Genomic DNA, 22,415 nt, shown 5'->3' on the forward strand with positions numbered 1-22,415 from the left:
AAAAAAAACTTGCTAAAAGCTTTGCAAAAGCTTGTTGGACACTATTTCAAGCTGAAGCCTGTGTAACCCAGCCTAACAGGTTTATAATGTTTAGAGGAAAATACTTATATCTATAGGAATTCAGCTATAGCCATATGCGGGGGCTGCTACATACCAGTTTCTGAACCAGCAGAAAGTCTTTTTTATAGATCGCCATTCCCTTGTTAAAAAGTCTCTTTTCGGTCACAGACCACTTGTCAGACCCTGGGAAAAAAAGTCACATATTTTATTACCATCTTCAAACTCTAAATAGACGCCATAATTCAGACTTTTCAGTTTATTATAGATATATGTGAAATGTCAGGGCTAGTTGGTTTTCAAAAGTACAGTGGTATCTCGGTATAAGTCCTGTTTGGACACGATAAATTTTGCTTGGTATACAACCTTTTTGCTAGAATTTGTATGGGTCAAAATGAGTCATAATACTGCGTGCTACCTTTATTTACCTCTCTCGAGACAAAGTCACAACCCACGAGCGTCAGTACGCCAGTTGCTACCATTCAGTGAACAACCCGCACTATAACGCTCTGTGAATTACAAAACATCTCCTCCTTCCTTCTCAGCAACATCCTAGTAGGCACTCAAGTCCTCCCAGCAAGGTAAAGCGAGGTCAAATTTTCATTTATTTCATCTAATTGCTTTTGTATTTATGTATTTTAGTATTAAGCCGTGTTTAAATTATTTCATACAGCCCCATCAATGTATAATATGCCAATAACAAGGTTTTTTTTAATGGGAACAGATTATTAATTTTCATTTTATTTCTTATGGGAAAAATTTGTTTGGTATAAGTCCCATTTGGTATAAGTCCAAGGATCTGGAATGGATTAAGGACTTATACCAAGGTACCACTGTACTTGGTTACTGGTTCTTAACACAGATAGTTTGGCAACGTGTAATGGAACAGTGACATCAGCGGTTTTACCCCTAGGCTTTAATATGAACATGTGCTTTTCTCCAATTTAGAACTCCAATTTTAGGTGGGGTCAAACTTACACTTAAGGCCAATTTTATTCAAGTATATAAGCATGATCATATGATTAAAAAATAATTTTCCACCATTAGAAAACGTTCCTCACTAAATCCAAATGTTTCTGGCTTTCTCCTTTGAACTGATGTTTAAAGATCTACACCTACTTGATCTTCATTTAGGTTTCTTCTCATTTTTCAATTTGTATAAAATGGTCAGTGATGGACCCACCACCATAGTAGAACATACTCTAATTGAAGTAACAATAAGGTCATGGTGCACGTGTTACATGTTCCCAGAAACCTCCTGCATTACTACCTGCGCTTGCAGTGTAAGAATTACTCACTGGGCTGCAGGTGCAATCCATCATTGATAAAGTTGGAACAGAAATGTAATAAAACATTCAAAGAAAAAAAGCAAACAGCTAGTAATCTTTTCAGAGGACCAAGTATGGGAGGATTAGCTACGCAAAGCATGAATCGCCTTCTTTGTTCTTACCAGAATAATGATAATTTTCCAAGGGATGGCCTTTATGCCGCTTTGGTTTCTTCAACAGCAGCTTAGTGAGAGTGGCCTGTTAAAAGTAAATGTAAAGAATATAAAAAAAAAAAAACACTCCATAAACAAGCCATAAATAAGAATTTTTTTAACAATTTCTTCACAAGATAATAACCAGCTATAGTCGATACAACAACTGCTGACCTATTAATAAATAAGCTTAAGAATCACATTTTATGTACATTTACAATGAAGGTTCCAATATTTATAATCTATATTTACTAAAGCAAAAAAGCATATTGAAGAGGTGTATACACTCACCAAAATGTTCCCCTTTGATTCATGAAGATAATGAAGTGCCAGTTCTTGGTTGGTGCCACCGCCTGGAAGGATGCTGGAACAAGCTGCAGTTAGCAATTCCTCCACTGTAAATTGGGAGATAAAAGAAATATTCAAACCAGTACTACAAACATATACATAAACATAATTGTTTATTAACATTCACAAGCCCCTAAACATATTTCAAAATATAGGTACAGCAATTCAGAAATATGACTTACACAATTTTATGTGTTCTGCCACGCAAAACTAACCTGCTGTTTGTGTTCCGGCCCATATACTTCACATTTTTTCACTGTAATTTACATGGAGAATTACATGTGTCCCATGCTATGATGACCAGCCAAAGCAACAATCATTCTATAACTACTATAATTCATTTATAACTAAAATTTCTGTATCCACACCTCACAGAACATTAGTGTGGTGGTCAGTGGGAAGAATTCCTCTTACATTGCTGGCTATTGGGAAAAATATGACCCTTAAAGATTGCCTCTCAGGTCAGTTTATCTGACACCAATGATCTTTTTGGCCAAGACTGCTCATTGCTCAGGGAACCCCTAGCAACCTCTGGAGGAACCCTGGTTGAGAAACACTGCCCTGGTGCAATGGATGGAAATCTCTGGTCTCAGGTTTCCTTTCTCCTTGGCAAACTGGAGTTCATCACATTTGAGACAAATCTTAACCCTACCCGTATATACTTTTCTGCTGGAATTTAGGTGTATTGTTAGTTATCTAGTATTCTTTATATTTTAGATTGCAAACAATTTGTAATTAAAAGAAAACCCTGCTGCAGTTATTAAGGTGCTCATACTTACAGGGGACTTTTAAATTGCTTTTAGTGGTTATCAGTTTGTTGCTCAGACAGGCAAATCTTCAGAACTTCATAAACATGTTGAGCCCTGCCTGCCCTCTACCTATTGCTACTGGCCAATGAAGCAGTTCATCAGTGATGGCGAACCTTTGCCCAGAGATGCCAGAAGCTGTTGTTCGGCTGGTACTTTATACTTAAGGAAGTTTTTTTTTATTATTTATGGCAAAAGTTTACAATTTAGGAAATGAGTAGATTAAGTATGAGAGGAAGTCTAAGACTCTGCTATGGTTAGGGTTCAGGTGTAGGAATTTTTTTTCCTTACACTAGCTTTTGGTGACAAAATCTTGTGCCAAGAAATACCCACAACTGGGCTGTTGGTGCCAAAATGCAAGAAACCACAAGAGTTATAAATAGCAACTATATGATCCTTTTTCAGAAGCGATATTAACTTCAGTCTTTTTGCATTTGTATCACTATGTCTTTTTATCCAAAATAATGTTCAAGCATAATCTTTGTTAAAATAGATCTGCAGTTTCAAAAGGATCTAACAATGGCCATCTATGTTACTGTTGCCAGAGGTATCAGACATGTAAAAGACTGAAATCTATATTTTTTATATATAAATTTTATTTTTTCAGGGGACAAAAAGAACAATAAAAAGAAAACATTTTTAACAGACATATACCATACATATAACAAAGTCAAAAGTTCAAGCAGCATATTAAAAGAGGTTTCCCAAAACTTAAATTTTACCGGGACCTTAAAAAGTAACTTTTAACCATTTTTTTTTTTTAGTTTTGGATAGAAAAAAGAAGAATTAAAAGAGCTGTCAAGTTTTTATTGATGTTTCTCGGTTTTAAATAAAAATCTAAACTGTTACAGCTGTCATTTGGGACAGGAAAGAAGGAGAGATCTTCCAATGGGGACAGCAACAACAATCTAGTATAGGAGGGGATTTCTTTTTGAGCCTTTGAAACAGAAAGAAAGGTATAATCTCTCCCAGACAGAATCCAAAACGGACAGTGGTTCTAATCATCTATCCTAATCTAAAACTAAAATAAGGAAAATTCTCAATATATTCAGAATATTGTAAAAAAAGTAGTTTTAAAAAACCTGATGTTTTATCGATGACTACTGAAGTTGTCTTTCCCTAAATCTAAAATAATCTTTCCCCTAATTTTAGCTGTGGGGAAACTATTTTCCCACATAGGCTTCCTGTAAAGGAATTCCATGGAGGATGCTTTAGTCAGCCTCTTCTCAGATTATCTGAGACTGTAATTGTTTTGATGCCAGAAATATTCACAGCAGAGCACACACAGCTCCTTATGTAAGGCGGCTTTGCCATTACACTAGTGGAACGTTAGGACACAAACACTGATTGCTTCTGGCTTACCCTGGTTGTTCTCCAAATCCTCCCGGGGACACCACACCAAGTCAGCTTTGTGCTTATCCGCAGACGCCAAACTCCTGTCTCTGCACTCAGGAATCTCTGCCTGGAAGCGTGGACCAACATTAATATGTCTGGATGAAGGAAAAAGAAGACAAGGCACAGCTTACTCCATCAGTATGCAGTAATGTAAAACAGAGCAGTGAGAATACCCTGGACCTCAGAAACTGCCAAAGGCATTACAGTTTTTTCCTTAAAATCATTGAGCAAAGCTCACTTACCATAACCGACAGGTAATCCATAGATGAAAAGATAAATAAGAAAAACATTCTAAGATGAGGCTCAGTTTACCCAAAATATAAAATGACAAAAGAATCTGAGGTCTACGTCAAGCTGAAAACGTTTCTAATTTTAGATTTTAAAAAGTTAGCAAATAGTTTTAGTTAGACATACACTTTAAATACTTTCCTTTTTTTTACTTCCTGTCCCTTTGACACCCCTACCAAAAATAAGGAATCTCAAGCAAGAGCCAAAAAAAAAAAAAAAAAAACTGTTTTATAATTAAAAAAAAACAAATCAAAATAAACTGTTTTATAATTAGGCTGTGACGTAAACAGATTTTATTTTAATGCAAGGTCAGGTATTTTGCTTGAATTGATATTGATAAGACTTATGCAATGTCACACAACCCATTCCCTATATTTATATATCTAAAAATCCAGAAAAAAAACTGATGACACCATTTCTTGGTAGAAAGTCTATGTACATGCCTGAGGAAAGGGTAGTAACCAGATTGTTTGAAGGAAGGAAAGAGGGTGGAGTCTTCTTTATTAAGTTTCTTAGAAACTCAACAGGCCTGCGGATGTTGCAACCTGCCAAACTCCCCACCTAAAACTGCATGATCGGTTTAGGACGGAAAGAGTGTGTATAGTTCACTCTCTTCAAACGTTGCAGTTACAGGCTTTCACCTGTAACTGGTACTTTCTGTACCACAGACCTAAATTCTTTACACAGGGTTCCAAAAAAATTGTTTAAACAGTAACAAAAAGCTGTAAAATGTACTTGGGACAGCATTTTTGTCAGGATGCACAATTGGAAAAGTTTAAAGGCTGCAGATATAATTAGAACTATTTCAGAAGTATTGCAAAAAATATGTTGTGCTGCCCACTTAGGGCAAAATGCATCTGTAATGCAAAAAATATACATGCATGGCTGCCATTAGGGAGCGGGGCAAGGTGTACTTCTGTACCAGGCCTTGTTTAAAAGAGCTTGACTTTTGCAATACTGGAACGTTTAGACATAGGGGAAGAAAGACAAGAAATGTTACATAGTATGGGGCCCAGAAATTTCTAATGGCCATCCTGTGTATATAAATGCACATTGGCATAGATTTGTACCAGTTCATCAGCATAATAAAAGCCAAAAGGGATATGCCAATCCTTTACTGATTTATCATTTGTTGTTCTTTTTATACAAGTCTTTTACAGTCAATCCTGCAATTGCCATTTGACCCAAATTTCTATCAATGAGTCAAAATGGCAGAAACAAAATGAAAAAAAAAGAAATGCACTTTTTTTCCACTAAAAACAGAGGAGGGGTGTCTGAAATACTCAGAAAAAGTCTTACTTATTCAGATTATTTATTGCCATCTATGTCTGGTTTAAGTGAATTCCCTTTACTTAACTGTAGGCTTACAATACATAAAAGTAAAAAGGGAAATAAAATGAATAAAAATACAAACTCGAATTTGCATAGCAAGCCAGTAGAACCATTTTTAGCAGAGGGCAAGAAAAAAAAAATTGCTATAGACTTACGGTTCAAGACTAACTGGTGTGGCTTCTCCCATCGCAGTAAGAAGAGGTGGCATGTCTTCTCCACTAGCTGGAAGAAAAATACAGTAATGAGATCACAGATTTAGGAATCATTATGCACATTTTTAAGGGGTAAATGCCCTAGGAAAACCATCACACGTGAAAAAATACTGCAAAAGTTTAGGGGTAGCAGCAGGCATTGCTTCCATTGATTTAATACAGGTAAGTCTCTGATGACTTGCCAGGACAAGTTTCATCTCCATACGGGTCTTTGTCAACAGGCTTGGAGAATTGCTTCTGTAAAGTCTATGGAAATGCAAAAAGAGCCTAAAGAAGGACTAGGGCAGGTTAGACTAAGGTCAAGTAAAAGTCAAATGCACCTGCAATTAATTTTGTGTGATCTCAAAACCATTTAAATGGATATCAAAAATCCTGTTGACACCAACCTTAAATCTGTATACAGAGCATATTATACATATATATAACCCTAGCCAGTTTTCAAATGGCAACATTTCTGTCAAACACCAAAATCGTGTTGTCACTTTCCTTTTTCCTACTAAACTCAAGGCAATACAGCCTGGTTAAAGAAAATCTTTGCTTGTAATGGAGTAAAAAAGAGACCAATGTTCTTGTAAAGTCAGTCCTAGGTTTTTTGGGGACTGGTTTACACTTTTTGCAGCCTGCATACTGTTGTGAAAGAACTACAGACTAGTAATATAGAAAAAGTAAATCAAAAATTGCAATTGTAACTATATCTTTTACTATGACTGTCTAATGAAAATTATCAGCATTCTAAAGAGAAAAGGAAAATGTTGTATTGTATATTTGCAAATATTGTATATTGACCAAAATGAAGACAAAAAAACTTACTGGATCTCAGAAGAGTTCTTGTACCACTCTTTGGAGTTATTGGCGGAGGCATTGAATGTGAGGTGGCTGACATAATGGCATTAAAATAAAGACCAGACCCCTCTCGCACTGGGCTGAGGATAGGGGGTGGCGTATAAGGGGGCAGCTCAAAGTTCTGGTGAGCAATGTGATCCGGCATGCGTACAGGAGAGCGCAGGTGACTTTGATATGGAGTTATGTTGGTGTATACAGGGACAACAAATGTTCCAGGCTTGGGAGGGATGAAAAGGGGTTCGGGCCTTGGACGTTGTTTTGGTTTCCGAGAAGCAGTCTCACCATCCAATGATGATGAAGAGGTTTCATTGGACTGCAGAGAAGAAAAAAAAAAAACACTAAATACAACACAGTCATATAGACTATAACAAACATATGTATTTGTGTTAACCTAAACAATCAGAGTTTGCCTATGGTGTCATTGAAGGGCTTTGGGTTGACCCAACAGATGCGCTTTCCTGTTTGTTGCCTGAGAAAAATCTGGCACTTTTTCTTATTACAACATTGAAATAGATAAGAAGGCTGTACTAAAGGCTGGCCCACCGTCCCTGCCATCTTCCAACACAAAAACGGGTGTAATAAAAAGTCTGCTTAAAGTGCATTAAAAAGCAAGACTTTGTAGAGTGTTCAATAACCAATTAGAATTCCTTTGTCCTGATGATCAATCTTACTACAACTGAGAGTGAAAGAAATCCAAAACTTTGAGCTGTCAACAAAACAGTACATAATGTTCCGATAGGAACACTGGTTCTGGTGACAGCTGTCTAGGAGAGCCTCAAATCCTGAAGGGTCTATAAGACAAGATATTGAATGAAATCCCCCCAATGAGATGTAAAAAAAGAATTACACAAAACATGGACATTTTATATTCAAAATTAATAAAACCTTTGTGCTTCAGATAGAAATGGAATCTTTACATAGATATAAATCAGGTAACACAGGCAAAGAAGGGTTATAAAGCCTTTCACTAAAAATACATGACTGAAAATGGGACACTTGGGCTAGGAAAACAACCTGCAAAGCAGCTTTTGCATAAGGTGCCAATTCATATATAACCACTACACAACTTTTTTTTCCCCAAGAAACTGATTTAAGATCTAACCTCATTTTGAGAAACAGAGATCTCCACTAAGATTTCTGATAAGAAAGTTTGTTTTATAATGTCAACATCAAGAAGCTCCTGAGCCAATTCTAAAATAGTTTTATATTGCACTGGAAATTTAAAGAGACTATAGGTATTTTAAACTGGTTTTTACACAGATGACACATGGATTTAGGATTATTTCCATTAGATGCTTGTAATTTTGGCAGGTTCAGGCCACAGCTCAGTATGTAATGGGTCATGATCCACTGATCTAACCTGTTCATAAGGATAGTAGAGAATTGACAAAAAGTTTTTGCAGTTTATTGGAATTATACATGATACCAGGACAAAAGCGTGAACACATACAATAGAACCCTGGCTATCCGGAACTCCAATAACTGGTACAGACAGCTCCGCCTTCTTGATTGCTCCTTTAGCCCTAGTGGAGCTGTGGCATGTGTTCTGCATCCAAGAACACATAACACAACTCAGCTCAGCTAGGGCTGTGGGAGCAATCAGGAGAGCAAAGATGTCAGGAAAGCAGAGCAAAGATCCACTGATTGCTCCGCTCCGTGATTGACTGAGAAAAGGGAAACCCTGATGATGGCTCAAGCGTCATCAGGGTTTCCCTTTTCTCAGCAACTCAGCACTAGAGGTGAATGGGGACATGTCTCTCCATTCAAGTCAAGTGCTGAATGGCTGAGAAACCTCAGTTAACCGGAAACTACACTTATCCGGAATCGGCCATTCCCGGTGGGTGCCGGATAACCAAGGTTCTACTGTATTTAGTGGAAGGGGATGACCACAGTTTGGATTGTCTGTCTGAGATCTAAAATCTTACTCATCTTACTTTACGTCCTACAATATCAGACTATTTTTCTGTCCAAGGTGCTTAGGTGGATAATTGTGAGATTATTTTTTCTATCCCAGGTCCCAATACATATTTCTACTAAGCTGTGAATTCCCAGGAGGTTAAGAGTCTCACCTTTACAATGGGTTCTGGAACAGTTGTCTGACCAGCTCTATGCCGGGTGACTATCACTGACTGTACAGAGGAATCCCTTTCAGAGGCTGCTGTCCTCTGCATCCTTTCTTCATCTCCAAGTTCTCGTGCAGTGTCCATTTTCACAGGTACCGACACTGGCATGACAAGAGGTCTCAGCTCTCCTTCCCCTCTAGACTTCTTAGGAGATGGAGCACCAAGGTCTGTGCCAGCTTTTGAAGTCTCGTTCTCCTTATCCTTTGATGCTCCTCCATCCTAAAAGATCAAAAGTAACCAGATTACAAAAAGACAATTTAATATCGGCTGCATATACAACCAACAGATGGGTATAACGGACGTCATAACGAACTGGGGGATGCGTTGCAGGATCTTTACAGTGCTGCTCTGGTGGCCTATGGGTATAACGCTTTCCTCTCCAAAATCAAAACCTAGAAAAAGGTAAATTTGCTGCTTTGTCGACATTACTTATAATATGGCTGCTAAAAAAAGTTTTTAATTAAATACCCTGTCGATACGTTTTAAAACATTACCAAAATACAAAATGGAAACAACAACCATGCACACCTTTATACAGACCTGAATGTTAAAGTTATTACATTGGTCTAGCAGAGGTGAATATAGGGTAATGAAAGGGCTAAAACACCCTTGGATGGAATACTTAGGCTCCTTTTAGTAATGGCCACATATCTAAAGGCCTGGGCTCCTGGAAACATAATCGCTGATAACAGTAACTTGCAATTCAAGTTGGCCATACTGTGTTGATTTTTTGTGTAGGACTATTGCTTTTACCATTTAAAACTGCTCTCACTGATATATTTTGGTACTAATAACATTTTTAAAGGGGAGGGGACACTGAAAGGACAAGCAGACCTTGCATTTTACCGTTTTGAGGCAACAGAGAACACAAACAAATAGGTCCCTGTTGTGCAATTTACTGGGTATGTGTTCGTTTGTATTGTTGAAATTATATTATGGTTGTTAAATTGCAATAATGAAAAAACAGTTTCCAAGGAAAATAGCTTCAGATTTTTTTCATGTTCAGTAAATGCTTCTCACAAAGCCATTTCCATAAAGCACCCTATTTGTTAAAGCATTATCCAGGGTCAGCATCTATGTACCTGACAAGTACGTAGATTCTGGTGCCCTGCATTTACAAATGACTGACAAAGATCAGCCTTGATGACTGCTTGTCACTTTATAACTGGCTACAAAGGAACAAAGCTTCAGTCTGATCACAGTGCAAAAAGAGACAGAGGAATTGCTCTACATGGCCTGCAGCACAGCCACAGCAAAATCATTGGACTGCGACTTAAGAATTGTGGTATAATGATAAAATGTAGGGACCCATTCTAAGCTATTATTTTCCTTTCATAAGCAACTAATTCATTTAATATTATTTTTTCTCAAAATTCCAGTTTGACAACTTTAAAAAAAAACCCATAATTGCATATTAATATTACAGTTAAATATTTATCCTGAACAGCCATTCATTTTTTCAGATGGAAGTGTGACTGCACATAGCTGTGTAAAGAGAGATGGATGACTTTCTCAGATAATTTATTATTTCTCCCTGGGTTGAAGCCAAACATGTGAGAACACATCTCCGTCATGTGTTCCTTATTACCCCAGAGTTTCATGGCTGGGTATATTTATAGTCTTCTGGAGATTTAGTCTCCTCTCACATTCTAAGACAGCAAGCGGTGTAATGACAGCAAAGTAACAGCAAAGCCTGGGCTCTGACAGATTACATGGACATGAGATGCAGGGCTATTTAGGACCACAAAATTAACTAGCTGAGGGTGGCCATAGCCACAGAGAAATATATGTATATAGTATTATGTCTCCTGTGTACCATTAGGGAGATCTTTCTCTACATCTAGTTCTATCAAAACTTCAGGAAGTAAAAGAAAAACTCTCCAAAAAGGAGTTAAAAGCCCTTTAAATTGTCACTTAAACCAAGTGTTCCCATTGACAAATAGGATCCTGCCTCTGTTCTGCAGACAACCTAAATCTTGGATTTGTTTTTCCATTTTTTTGTCCCCTGAGCAAAAACTGCAGCGCAGTGTGTGTCATATTGTGGAAATTTCTCTTCCAATCCTTACCCACAGGCAAAGCAGGAAGTTAAGAAAAGCTAGATTAACAGAGATTTCCCATGGCTGGCAAAGGGCTGAAAGCACGCATTTGTTTAAGACCTTACCAGTCCTCTAAATGGAAACCCCAAACGTCAAATATGGCGGGGTGTCCACATACATTCGAAAGGTTTACAAACTTTTGGTCCTACTGTATATAAGCAAATCTAGCGGAATTAACCTCAACTCTTATTACAGAAATAAATGGACACGAGGTGGCCAAAGATCCTAAACCCGGAAACAGACAGGGTTAGGATGTCTGTGCCGCAAAAAGGGGAGTTTAGTTCTCCTTTAATTACACTAGTTATCTACATTTTGCAGCTGCAGTATCCATGCATTTGATCTTGAGGGCAGGGAAAATCATTAGATGGGTTCCCATCATTCCTTTATGAAGCAGATGTTTCTGTTTGGATGGCTTCCTCATTTCCCTCACATTCCAACCATATACAAGGAAGCTACTTAGCCTCAATCTGAGCTACACAAGATGCAATAAGTGTTTACACGGCAAGGATGTGGATGGGTACATTTGTTTTAAACACCACAGTTCAATGGATCGTATAGGTGATAAAAAAGAACTAATTTGTATATTAGAACTACATAAATACAAAAAATAAAATACATATAACATCTGTAAGGGAACTTTGGGAGATTGTAGTCCGGAAGGCATTTACATGGAGGCTTAAGAGCCTATTCAGCTTGAAGAGTTAAGTTTCAGATAACATTTGTGGAAAGATCTGAACAAATCTGGTAAAACAACAACATCTACCTGAACAATGTTAAACAAGGCCTCACAAATAATGTGCCTATGCCTAATGCCTTCATGCAGTAATGTCTTCAGACCCAGGTAAACTAATACTTTTCCAGGGTCAGGTTCATTCATAAACATACACAAAAGACAAACTAAAAGTAGCAATAAGTAGTATGATAACAGAGAAAATTTAGCTACATTTTTATGATGTTGAATGGCTTGCACATCATTTTAATTTTTATAAGGTAACAATGCTGTAAATATCGAACTGAATTGTATTGAATGTAAGATGTGTAGGTTATTATAAAGCCACTTGCTGTTATTCTGTAGATTCCAACATTATATAGTACATGATAGAAAATACTAACGTAGAATGGATAGAATGGATTTACATGAATGAACTGGTCACACAAAAGCCTTTTAATTGATGGAAGCCAAGTTGCAGCAATAAACTTGGAAAACTCATCTGCTGATCTAGTAATGAGTAGTGGGAACTAGATGCTTCTAATGGGTTTCTGAGGTCAACTCTACACGAAGCCAAAAAAGTATAAGCAGCACTGTATCCTCCAACAGCCAAGAAGGTACCATTTCAAATCATAAAAAGGCTGATTGGTTTGAGCAGGGCCACGCTTTACGTTTAGACAACCAAAGGAGGGCCCTTTAAAAAGATTATAAAATCTTCACATATATAACTAAATGTTTATAAAAACAGAATATGTATATATTAAAAAAGGACAAAAAAAAAAGCAAAATTAAAGCTTTACCAGCACACAGACAGACTCATGGCTTAACATCCACTCTGCAGCAAGTGTTTACACACTAGCAAAGAAAATGATTTAGGATATATTTGCAGAAAAGGGCAGTGGATGCCTGAATTTTCTCCTGCCTCCATAATAACAGATTTAGTTAGTGGTAGGTGAGAAATAGTAACTTGCCGTTACCCTCATCTTAGGAGAGAGTCATTGCGGCACACAGCAAACATGCCTTTGACCAAAACATGAAGTTACAACTATACGCATGCAAGTTAAAAGGCTGAACATGGTCTTTTTACCTTAGTGTTCTCCAGGTTTGCCATCTCTACTGCTTTCTGCGCCAATGTAAACAAATTAGCTTCCTGGGATATACGCCGTCTTCTCCGCGTTGTCTGAATCACTGTGACTGCCCCAGATCCCACCGGCTGACTAGGCGCCATAGAATTCTGCTCAGCAGTGGTCTGAATATCCCTTGCTCTACCATTCTGAGGTAGTATGGCCTTGGTTGGCTCATGGTGATTGCCAAAATGACTTTCTTGGCTAGGTATTTGTGCATCCCTCGGAATAGGCTGGTAACCATGCTTATAACGTTCATGAGCTTCTAATTGTTTTTGCACTGCCTGATCATAATGATGCAGAGCATAAGGATCATTTGGCTGTCCAACCACTGTGGTAGGCATAGGTGGTATGCCTTCTTTGGAAAGTCTACGAGACCGGCGTGGCAAGGAAATCTGAGTTTTGGGCATTATAGTCTGTTGGCTCTGCTCTGCAAGAGCCTTCATGTATTCCTCTGATTGAGGGACACGTTGTGGCTGGCTAATCACATGCATCTTCTGCTGGGCAGCAGGGTGGGACTGAGCTACTGGGATTGCTTGCTGCATGCCATAGGCCGACTGCTGCTGCTGTTGCTGAGCTGGGTAAAAGTTCTCGAACAGCTGCATTTTAGGAAGAGAGGTCTGCTGCTGCTTCTGTTGGGTGGCATAAGCAACATTAGACTGGGCCTCAGGAAAAACATGGAATATGTCCTGCAATGATTGTTTCTGACCCTGATGTCCAAATGCCATTTGAAATGGCTGCAGGGAAAGTTGTTGCTGTTGCTGCTGCTGTTGTTGTTGTTGCTGAACCTGCAAAATGGAGTTTAAATGGGCCTGCTGACGTGCCAAGGTATGTTGTTCAAGTTGTGCCTTCTGGGACATCATCTGTTGTATTGCATCTCCATACATGTCTACCTGGGACACTCCAACTCCTTTATCTTGGCTTCTTTTGATTGGCTCATGATGGTTGTAATAAGAATGTACCATGTTAACAGGATAGCCTTGTGCATTTCTTGTCCACATTCCGGCTTGTTGAGCTTGCCATGTGGCGTCACCCCTTTCCGTCACATTCCACTTTCCACCTACTTGCTGCTGGTTGAGCCTCATGGCTTCGGGCATTTCCTGAGCATACATAACAGTATTCAGCATATTGTTGGAAGCTGCGGAATAAGAATCCAACTTTGGCAACTCAGAAGCCTGAGACACCGGGAGTCGGGCTACAGAACCATAAAACTGGTGTTCCTTTAGCTGCTGCTCCTTATTAGGCACTGGATGGCCAGGTTGCTCATTAAAAAATGTAATCCTTTTTCCTGTCCTCTTATTTGAAGCCTTCTGTTGAGGCTGCAGATTCATGGTAATCAAAACACATGCAAATCAGGAGATTTCTCCAAAGTCCACCAAACAAATATTATATTGATAACGGTCAGCTTTTCTTGGCAAGATGAATAGGTGGTCCTCTAAAGCATGATGAACCATTTACTCATTGCTGCTGATGAATGGTATCTGAAAGAAAGAGGGAGAATAAATTATCTAGTTATTCTCTATCCGTAATGTAGGGTAATGCTTTAAAACAAACGTGAAATCATGAAAAATATCAATTTTAATATTTTCCCTCATCCAGCTTGTAATCATAAAAACTGTAAAATACACCCAAGGACCTGACACCCCAGAATATTGCTCTGCCTGTGCCAAACCCTTAGAACTACATTGAGGTGATTTAGTGAATCATCAAATGCACTACCAAAACCATTTTATTCAACTTTCTAGTTCAGATGTTACAATATATGACTTGCCAAGGATAGCTGGCTACACAAGGGTCCTAACTTTTGGATTCTACCACGTTTAGGCCGGCTAGAAGCACAAAAGATACTATAAACAATAAGGGCTTGCTTGCTTTTTAGAGAAAAAAGTTCTCTGAAACTCTGAAAATTCCCTGAAACTTCATGATATAAAAGCGGACTACTGGCATTGACACGTATATCCTAAACGTAACCATATCTTGTCCTAAATAAATTGAATGTCAGGGTTTTCACTGCTATCCAAGATCCTTTTTGAGAGCGTTAAGCCTAACTTCTGTCCTGGTGACAACATTTTGGATACAGGAAGATACAGACAACGGGGTTGTCACTATATCTTTTTGTATCCAAAAACAAGACCAAAAGTTTTAATGAGACCTATACTTTTAGGATACAAGAAAATAGACCAGGGTTTCTCAACCAGGGGTCCTTCAGAGGATACTAGGGGTTCCATGAGCAAGTTGGACCTCCCAGGTCAGTTTTACCAAAACCAATTATCTTTTTGGCTAGTTGTAAAAGTGACTCAAGTGATTCACTGGCCACCACGCTAATTATATTACTATATCCACAGCTAGTTTCCCTCATGTTAAAATGGCTGAGACAAAGTGTCATTTGTCCGCAGTACCCAATATCACTACTTGCATTAAGATTCCTATTCTGGTTCCTCGCTGTGGGGAATATCATTGTCATCACTATCTTGAATAATACATCCACAAACCAATTCATTCTCCCCATGGAGACTAATCTAGTGTATTAAAATTAGAAGTGATCAACATTTCATGTTAAAGCTTTAAGACTATGCATGATTCATTAAGAAATACAATTAAAGCCATTGCTTTATTAACGGAAGTTGTCATAAGGGATATACGAGAGCTGTCACTGCTGACCTCTTTCTAAATTTGCTAGCTTATTGGTTTTAGCTTATTATATTTAGTAATTTAACAGTTCCTCATTCGAAAAACAATGTGCTGACCTTCCCAAGTTTTTTTTGGTTCATGCATTATCATCATCAAAATATGTCTGGCATCTGAATACCATACATAGGTAAGAGGGTTTTCCAGCAATGCCTCTCACTTCCAAAAGCCATGCTGGCTGGAGCGTATTGTTTGGTCTATCTCATCAAGGTAAAAACAAAAAAAATATCAAAAGGAACATTCTGTGCAGATTATAATTTCCCTGTTTCTATGGTAATCCCCCAAAATGAATTGAAGGTCTGATATGTAACAACAAAGCCAGACCCTGTTTATAGAGAAAAAAAAAAAAAGACAGTGGAGCAGAACAGGTCTATCAATTGCTTAGCATGGTGGTAGAAGTAATTGCAGCATTGTCACTGCAGAGCAGGTCATGCAGACATTACCCTGCACATGCTGACACATACAATCTGATCCATCCTTTAATAACACATTACCTGCATGGATTGCAGGGCTTGTCTATGCAAGGGACTACTAATAACCAACACCCTTTTTACACAACAAGGAAAAGCCAGTTTTAGCAGCAAGAGGTATGATCCTGTGTTATGGGGCGAGGTCCATACTACTATAAAATGGGTCACTGTGCTTAGTCACATCCTTTACCTATGCTCTGCAGGAGCCGAGTCCTGAAACAGCTGGATCTCCAGAATGACTGCATTCACCGCTAATTATTAATGGAACAATAACCCAGCAGCAGTCAGCATTTGTCAATCATCAACACAAACAGAGCACAAACACAGCCTGACTCTGCGGAGATGTAAACATTACTGTCGGTCTGCAGAGAGACCAGGTCGTGTTTTGTGTGCAACTACTGCATGTTTTTGTTTTGTTTTTTATCTTTGGCTCATGGAAACTGCTGCACAAAAGGAAACAATCTGAAATAATATTACCCTTGAACTGATTGATCCCTTTCTTTAGGCTGCTTTAAAATACCCAGAAAGAAAAATCCCCAGCATCAAGAGGGTGAGCCTTATACACATTCCATACGCCCACTAAACTCTCCCCAGACACCAGGACTAAAAGGGTGTGATAAGCCAACTGGCTCAACACACCAAAACATTTAGTAAAGCATTCATTATGCTGCTTGCTCACAGAAAAAGTGCCTCCACAGAAACCCCAACAGTCCCATTTTTAAAGGCACTGTGACCCTTTTTAGTTTGAACCCATCTAGCTCCCCAGTTGTCCCTTTTTGTAGGTTTCATGTAAATGTTTGTACAGCTAAAACTTTCTCTGCTAGAAATGTTTCCAAAATTCCACTATGTAAATTGCTTAGTTTTTTTTCCCCCCAATTCTTTTGGAAAAACTTTTCTAAGATAATTATTACCCCTTCTAAACTAATCTAGATGTCAGAAAATGCTGGATTACTCATTTTCTCTGACTTCATTACATTTATGAAGATCAGGAATATTAGAAGTCTGTACCTTCATACAGGATTTGTATCCTAGCTACATTCAATGTTTAGAGCAGACTTCCTCATGATCACAACAGTGAAGCGTGCCTGTGCTTTTAGTCCCTAGGGAGCCTGCAATCACAAAGTCTTGGCTCATGGTATCCAGAACTGAGCAACATACCAGTGCATCACTCTGTATATTGGAGATTGCTATTGGTTTGAAATCAGCTTTATGCAATCTCCGGCACAGGATAAATCAGAATGGGATGCAGCACTAGCTCAAGAAGGCTGAACAGTTGTACTGCCAGGTTCATGTGCTAATCGGTATGGAGATACAGCATGTAATCGAATGTAGATACAGCACTAAGCTCAACAATGAGCTGCTTCTTCCACTGTTTCTTAAAAAGTTGGAAGAGGCTTGTAAGTATTACTAAACTGCATTAGAGAAAATTCAGGAATTCTTATTTGACAGATAGGGCTGTGCGTCAGAGAATTAGAACTCAAGATTTTGTCAAACAACACAGCTCCCATATATGTATTTCATCTATGTATGTAAAGCTTTGCTTAAGTATAGCTCAGCGATTTGTCTTTTTCCAGTTTTTATATTTTCACTGATGTTAATCATTGCAGGTGTTAGAACATACTGCTGGCTTTTCTGGTTTGGTTTTTCCTTTAAGACCAATGTCCAAACTCCTCTTTAATCTACCAAAAAACACAATAAAAAAAAGTCTTGAAGTTTTGGCTTAAGATAAAATTTAACAATTATGCCATTGGGCTGCAAGTATCTGAGGCTCAAGAACCAGGGACAAATAGTATTATACCAAAGCCAGTTATTTGTTGCTTCTGCCTTTCTTCAAAAAGAGCTAATCATGGGATCCCCCATAAACCTAACGTTATGTTTTAAGCAAAAGGCATCCAGCTGCTTGGTTGCAGATTCTGTGTTGCCTCCTCCCAACTCACTCAACGCACCCTTCCACTGGTCAGTAATCATGGTCAGGAGCAAACAGTAAACAATGTGAAGCAAAACCACAGCCAGAGGGACATGCAGCTGGTCAGCGTTTTCATGACAACAGCACTCTTGAGTCTGACAGGTTTATTTTAAGTCAAAGTTAAGCACCCCTTTTGTCTATTGTGGAAAGGAGAGTGCACTGTTTAAAGAAATCAACCTTTATAACCAGCATGCAGATCGAAATTCAGTCCAACAGCTTGCAACACAGAATGGAACTATATCAGCTACAATGTAATTATGGGCTGACCACATAAACTAAACAGCACAAAATGGGCAGAAGGCCGATATAAACAACTGACTTGCACAAGTAGAGGAAGGCTATAATTCTGCTTACATGTCCGAGTTAAAGCAAAACAAAGATGAGAGGGGAAGTTTGATGTAAACTAAAACAGGCATACAAACAAAACCCAACAAACAAATGGGGCTTCGGGAGCCCATATTTGTGCCGATTATCCCAGAGTAGAAAAATTTGAGAATTTCTGTTTCAGTAATTGACAAAAGTATAGGTTTTTACCAAAGTTTCTGCCTGCTATTTACCATTTAGGTGGTAGAAAACATGAAATCATTATTGGTTGTTTAGTGTGGCCTCTTTTTCTAAAATTGTACCAATTTTCAGCAAGTGTCTGCTAGAGAAAAAGAAACTTCTGGTTGGAGCTGTCAAGCGCAGGTCAGAAAGTAAACAAAATGTAAATGATTCACATGCCATTGTTGGTATATATAGCTACTACTATGTATGCTGATAAGATACAAATAAACACACACAATTATATATAAAAAGGAGTCAAGAACTCCATGATCAAATGGATAATGAGATTCTGAAATTTGTCCTAGTAATGTTAGGGCTCCCCCCCCCCCCATAACTAGGGGGAAATGGGGGTGCGTCCTATGGTCCGAATACCCTCCCATACTTCCAAGAGGGGCCCCCAGCAGGCAGCTGCAGTTCCATTTAGCCTGGCATCCCCCCTGCAGCATGGGCCCCTCCGTTCTGCAGCCTCCCCTGCTCACAAAAAACATAAAACCATCCACCCCTACCTTATCCTATCCATCGCAGAGCCCTGCCTTCCCCCTCCCAGTGTTTATCAGCAGCTCATGTCTATAGAGATGCTGGGGATGTGTTTCTGTGTGAGAAGGCTCCATGTAACATTGGAGAGGAAAGCAGAGAGAGCAGGAGGACGGCAGTGTGAGGTGAGCAGTGCTGGTTAGCAGTTTTTTTCCCCCTTGTTAGCAGTTTTCTCCCTTTGCCAGTGAACCGTAGCCTTCCCGTTGCTTTAAGCTTGGAAGTCCATATAATGGCCTTGTGCAAATTTTGTTTTTTTTCGCCTTTTTTTAAAAAATTATTTCTTTAAATTTTTTTTTCTTTTTTTCCTCTTTTAAAACTTTGGTGCGTCTTATGGTCAGGTGCGTCTTATGGTCCGAAAAATACCGTATTTCACAAGTATTAAATGACTACCTAACTGCAAGCAAGTTAAATAACCATCATGTTTCTCATTTGTATGTCCCACTAAATTTATCTATAGCTAACAAATAATTGGTTTTAGAAAGAAAAGTTTACAATGTTTTTAGCGCCATCATGTTTTTAGCTCCATACTAAATGGACCCTACAATGCACACAAGGTGTATACTTCTTATGCACAGTTCCTTTGCACTGGATGCAGAACACCAGGTCACAGCAGTTAGCACATAATGAAATGACACCAAGCACAGAGGCATGTGTGCAATGATAACCACTGGTTATTATTATTGGATGATCAGATATCTGATAAGATATTTGCTTTGTTGTATTGCTGTACTTTATTTCTTTGTTAAAACAACAGATAGGATGTTGATAAGACATTGCAACAGTCACTATCAGATTAACCTATTCAGTTCCTTTTAATGTCACTTAAACTTTATAATAGACTAATTGTCACCAGACCTAACAAAAATCCTACTATAAGCATATATTAGCAACTTCTTTTATAAAAATCCAAAAGCCCCGAGACCGCTGCTGGTTGCCATCATTTTTGATTTGATGTCGGAATCACCACTGGATGCAAAGCCATCTCTTAAGTGACACTCTACAGCAGTCTTTTTAACATGGGGACCTGGAAATAACTTTCAGATCCTAGGGGACCCCTGAATAATATCAATAACCACAGTTCACAATATATTATGTGGTGTTCAGTAGGAAGAATGTCTCTTACAATGCTGGTCAGTGTAAGGAATGTCACCCTTACAAATACCTTCATTGGTGTCACTAAAAATGATCTGAGAAACACTAATTGCTTATGGCTCATATAACCCCAAGCAACCTCTAGAAGAACTTTAAGAGTTCCATGTAACCCTGGTAAAGAAACAATGATCTATAGTATTTCCCTTCCCTCCTCCTCCAGCTACTACATAAGTAGTTATAAAGAGTGGTGACAAGAGGTGCGGGGAGATGGGCTAGCAGAGAGAATAATTATACAGTGGCATACAGGACTGATAGGGATAGGACAGAGCCCAACCAACAAAATCACATTTTTAACAAGTTCAGAGGCACATTGCAAATAAAAATGGTCCCTGCAAAAGAAAATAGGTTAATGAAAGCATATGAAAAACCTACATTCTCAGTGCATTTTGTAAAACTAGTCACAGGGTCCCGACAGACAATGCATATACCCTAGGAAATATGTTTTATTAAACATTAATAGATAAGCACTGAATGTGGCTAACCATTATTTGCTTGAATAGCAGGTGTTAGGATGGTGCAGCATTTTAAATGTATAATTTGATTCCAGATATGAAAGGCGATATGCCATAAGAGACAGGATGTGCACTGCTGACCCCTGTGTGTGAGAGAATGAGGCAGGAAAGCTGAGCCACACATACATATATCCCTATGGTAAGAACAGCTTTTGTCTGTGTAAAGGCAATGTTGCACTATTCCACCCCTGCAAACAATGCAGTCTGGCAATGTTCCTCCTAGATGATGTCAGGTTGACCTATGTGTACAACAAATGAGGGACAAAATTCTGAATGACCTGAGAGCAGCGGCCTTACTGATATGCACAGCAAAATACACAAACACATTTGTCTGCTTTAGGGATAAAAGAGAAATCATAATGGCTCTGAGTCAACTTTTTTATGCGTATAAGATTTTAAAAGTAGAACTAAAGTCCTATTTAAAAAATACAAGGTCAGGTATGTGGGTATTGCAGAAACGAAACAGGCAATGTATCCTCTGCAATAATACACATTACCTGCCACATCTTTCTGGGAAATAATAAAAAAAAAAAAAAAGAGTCCTGGTTTTCCTTGTGCATGCTGGGAATAATTGAACTCCTACGCGCCTGTGTCATCCTGGCACGGCCAATCAAGAAGGCCAAAGATCGTTAACTAGGAAGAAGAAAAGAGGAAGATGGTGGGGCCCGGCGATGGAATGGGGATAGTATGTAACACGGATTTAATACTGCTTTAAATCTGTTTTTGCACCTAATGGTTCATGGTTTAAAAAAAACTTTTAATACATGACAATGGCTTTCCAAAGCTCCTTTTCTGCTCTTTTAAGCGGCTAGGAGAAAGAGCAAAGGCCTGTGTAAGAACTACCACGTGACCTGGCAATAATACAGGGCTAAAGAACCTCAATTGCCCCCATCTGAGAGTGCTGGGTGTCTCAGAAGAAAGGGAACAAGTCACCTGCTCCCCAATTACCAGATGTACTTTACTGGATATAATCCCCTGCAGAATATTTATACACAGTGTCCCATGGAGAGTTAGTAAGAGAGCAGTAGGAACATGTTTTCTGAAGCATCTGTTGTATAACTTCTCCATTTATTTTCTGCATAATTATTCACATTGCAGTTTCAAAACCGCCTGGAATCGGATTGGTGGCTGTTAGAAACTTCTTAGCACTGAAACGGTGTGCAAGGCACATGGAGGGTGTTTCTGTATTATCAACAGATAAGTTCTAGGGTCACCAGATGATAATGACAATAATGACAAAATGCAAGGATATAGACTAGTACAGTATTACTATGTAAATGGTAAAAAAAAAGTAATCAGAAGGAAGACTCTGCTCTATGCATTATACATTTGACTATCATGTAGCTTTGTTAAAATGTTACTTGTTAGTGTGCATTAATGTACCTGCAAGGCAGCTTGGGAAGTTTAGGGGCAGAAAAGAGTTTCCTAGTGCACAACATTGTCATAATAGTTTTGTAGACAATAACGTCTAATTACCAATCGTGGACTATACGAGTTCACTTCCACCAATGCAGAATACAAAACACCATAGTATTTCTTTTGTCTCAAAATTTCAAGGTTGCCATCACAATAATCAAATGCAATCATCATGCAAGTTTTAAATACAGTATTAAAGAAGTAAATTGCTCCCAGTGGATGATTAAAAACAAAGTACGACACAGGACTACAACAAATCAAAACAAAAGGTGTTTGATTTCAGAGGTTTGCTAAATAAACACTCACAAGGACCTATGC

The 22,415-nt window shown here is 38.5% G+C and overlaps 1 protein-coding gene across 2 annotated transcripts in view; it reads right to left on the reverse strand.

Annotated features, from left to right (window-relative positions):
- Positions 1-22,415, reverse strand: part of MIDEAS (mitotic deacetylase associated SANT domain protein) — a 66,882-nt gene that overhangs the window by 12,543 nt on the left and 31,924 nt on the right. For both annotated transcript variants that reach the window (XM_072428058.1, XM_072428059.1), the window contains exons 2-9: positions 12,777-14,294; positions 8,831-9,103; positions 6,729-7,074; positions 5,862-5,928; positions 4,054-4,181; positions 1,829-1,932; positions 1,508-1,583; positions 155-243 (exon numbers count right to left, since the gene is read on the reverse strand). In XM_072428058.1, coding sequence (XP_072284159.1) covers positions 155-243; positions 1,508-1,583; positions 1,829-1,932; positions 4,054-4,181; positions 5,862-5,928; positions 6,729-7,074; positions 8,831-9,103; positions 12,777-14,144 — 2,451 coding nt within the window. In that variant the 5' untranslated portion in view covers positions 14,145-14,294. The remainder of the gene's footprint in view (positions 1-154; positions 244-1,507; positions 1,584-1,828; positions 1,933-4,053; positions 4,182-5,861; positions 5,929-6,728; positions 7,075-8,830; positions 9,104-12,776; positions 14,295-22,415) is intronic.

This window comes from Pyxicephalus adspersus, chromosome 12, assembly GCF_032062135.1.
Source record: "Pyxicephalus adspersus chromosome 12, UCB_Pads_2.0, whole genome shotgun sequence".
Classification (NCBI taxonomy): domain Eukaryota; kingdom Metazoa; phylum Chordata; class Amphibia; order Anura; family Pyxicephalidae; genus Pyxicephalus; species Pyxicephalus adspersus.